The sequence below is a fragment of the Phytophthora parasitica genome (assembly GCF_000247585.1).
Source record: "Phytophthora parasitica INRA-310 unplaced genomic scaffold supercont2.41, whole genome shotgun sequence".
NCBI lineage: Eukaryota > Oomycota > Peronosporomycetes > Peronosporales > Peronosporaceae > Phytophthora > Phytophthora nicotianae.
Window position 1 is genome coordinate 13,329 of NW_008649027.1, and position 2,548 is coordinate 15,876.

General features: G+C 48.4%; 1 protein-coding gene across 1 annotated transcript; it reads right to left on the minus strand.

Annotated features, from left to right (window-relative positions):
* Positions 1-1,250: 1,250 nt before the first annotated feature.
* Positions 1,251-1,682, minus strand: PPTG_23521 (hypothetical protein; the record flags this gene model as incomplete). The annotated part of the gene is made up of 1 exon (XM_008911198.1): positions 1,251-1,682. The coding sequence occupies one exon, from the start codon at positions 1,680-1,682 to the stop codon at positions 1,251-1,253; it is 432 nt and encodes a 143-aa protein (XP_008909446.1).
* Positions 1,683-2,548: the final 866 nt, after the last annotated feature.

Below are 2,548 nucleotides of genomic sequence, written 5' to 3' on the forward strand. Positions count from 1 at the left end.
AGGACAGGAACTGTAGTTTTATGCCACTTTTGGTAAATGTTTAGTTGGCAAATGACGGCATAAGCCTCGGATATGACTGTCATATCAGCTGCAAATATGGCACCCGTTTAATATATTTTTGGAAGGCACCCAATGTTGCAGTGATTTTGTCTACTCTACCAAATGAAAACTCCGCCAAAATCCTGGCTCCAATTTGTTTGGATTTTGGATGGAGCTTGAATTTATCGCCACCCTGAAACTATCCATTTTCTGAGGAGTGTTGGTGTAGTTCCCATTTTCCTGCGCTCTTACTGCTCATCCTTCAATTCAATAGAGTATAAGTTTGGGGATGTCAAACAAACTTTCCAGCGGAGTTACGACGCGTCTAGTAGTCGAGATCAGATGCCCTTCGTGTTGCGGAACTTCAGGGATTCGAGTTCTCTCAGCCCTAAGACTGAGCGTATACGCTTGGAATCACATTTCTGAAAGGGCATTTGTGTGTGTGTGTGTGTGTGTGTTTTCTTTTCTTTTTCTGAAATTGGGGTTTTTGGAACACCCCATTGTTAGCAGTTTACTAAGAGCTCCTACTTCAACGTTACCAAAGATGCAGTTAGAAACGATAGAAATGGTACCTTTGGCACCGGACGTGCGGTTACGCGACCATAGTTGGCCAAGCTGCTGTGAGCGAACGATGCTGAATGAAACCTGAGATCTACGGCGACATCGTTGTCTGCTATATGCCTAGCGGCGAGGAGACGATTTAACGAGAACGCGCCACTCTGGAGCGGCGCAAAAGCGGTGGATATTTTGGTGAGCGTTAGGATGTCACGAAGTAAAGGAGGCGAGATGTACCCCTGTGGTCTTCGATCTGTGATATGGAGAAGACTGTAGAACGGGTCTGTTGATGCCGCGTTGCTGCATTTCTATGGTGTGAGGAGGTTGTTGGGCGAACATTGGCGTAAGTGAGGATATATCGCGGTGGTTGTGCGTGCCCTGAGAACATCGACGGACGTCAGGCAATTTCTCATGAGGTTGTAAAGGTAAGTAGGGACTGCTTTGCGTTGGCATACCTGAAATTATGGTTGGAAAGGAGACGACCGTGTACCGAATTAATAAGGAATTCAAAGTGCATTGTTAAAGCATGTGTAGATCCTTCTTGGAGCAGGGGGCTCCGATTGCTGGTGATGTGCGCGCTGGATACTGACAAACAAATAGCTGCTTGTTACGGTGGTCGTACCTAAAGGTTAGCACTTGTAAAGGCGGCATAGAATTCATCGCGACGATACCGAGTCGCGTGGTGTTTGCCCAGTCGAATTCGTACATAGCCGAGTTAGGTTGGCAGGAATAGATGATAAACCTCCTTTTGCTACCGCCCAATTTTGAGTCCACAAATACAGGAGAACCGCTACCCATTCGGCTATGGTACGAAACTCGGCTTGGTAGCGGCGATCCTCCCGGGTGATGGCCTCATCTTCGTATAGGATTTGACCGACATATTCGACGATAAATACTCCTTGCGGAATGCGTTGGGCCGACACTACGCCTAGGGCAACCCTCGATTCAACTAGGTCGAGCTTAAAGCGCGGTTCAAATTGATTTCGCGCGTTGGGCCAAGTAAGCAGGTGTTTTCGTCGCATATTGCTGTCGCGTTTGAGTCGACACACCCGGTAGTTAAATTTGTGCCGGTGCCGGATATGCAGCATGGTTCGCAGCAGTATTTATCGATGCTGCACTATTGACTGACAACGGGGTATGATGGCGAGACTGATAACACGCTTCGATTAATGTTGACGATATTGAGCGGCCAGTCTTGTAGGATGACGAAGGCGTAGGTGCTACCGATAGCTTGTATTTTGTCGGGCGGAGTTGCGCCGGTAAGATGAGAGGGCAATTGTTTACTTTGATGTCGGCGGTGGAGCGGTTGAGTGGCTTGAAATATCCTCAACCAGGTGAGCTGAGCGGGTCGGAGAGGCACGCTGGTGTATTTGCAATGATGTACTTGGTGTGTGATGTTTCAACATCGATTGCTGGTGAAAAGCTTTTCAAGTTGAAGGTAGGAAAACGAATAGCGGCGACTTGAAACGAGTACAAGTCTTTCTAGAGCGGGTGGCCTGATGTGAAGTACGCTTACGGTCAATGTGTTGAGTCGTAGAAAAATGTGGGTTGGTGATGGGTGAGTGAGTGCGTTTCGTGGTGGCGTTGGGAGGGTTCGCCTGTCGTGCCGGTAGATGTATGTGGAGAAGCAGCTCGGTCTCTGTGCGATACATTGATCAAATGAGACCAGTGAAGGTAACGCAGACTTGTATGTTGAAAGCGGTTGGAGCCGTTCGATGTGACATCAGCGTGGGATTGTTTTTCGCTGTGTACTTACTCGATTGGCCTCACCATCGCACACTGAGCGCCGCTGATGAAGTGTATGATTTGTTATCTATCGTTTTACGTGCAAGATTGGTGCTCGAAGGCAGGCAGAGAGGGGAAAGTCTACGGAAGTTTTCATCTTAGCTTGGGTACATTTTCCTCTCGGTATCGGGCCGTTGGCGCGAGGGACAGGAATGAGCAGGGTGTCCTT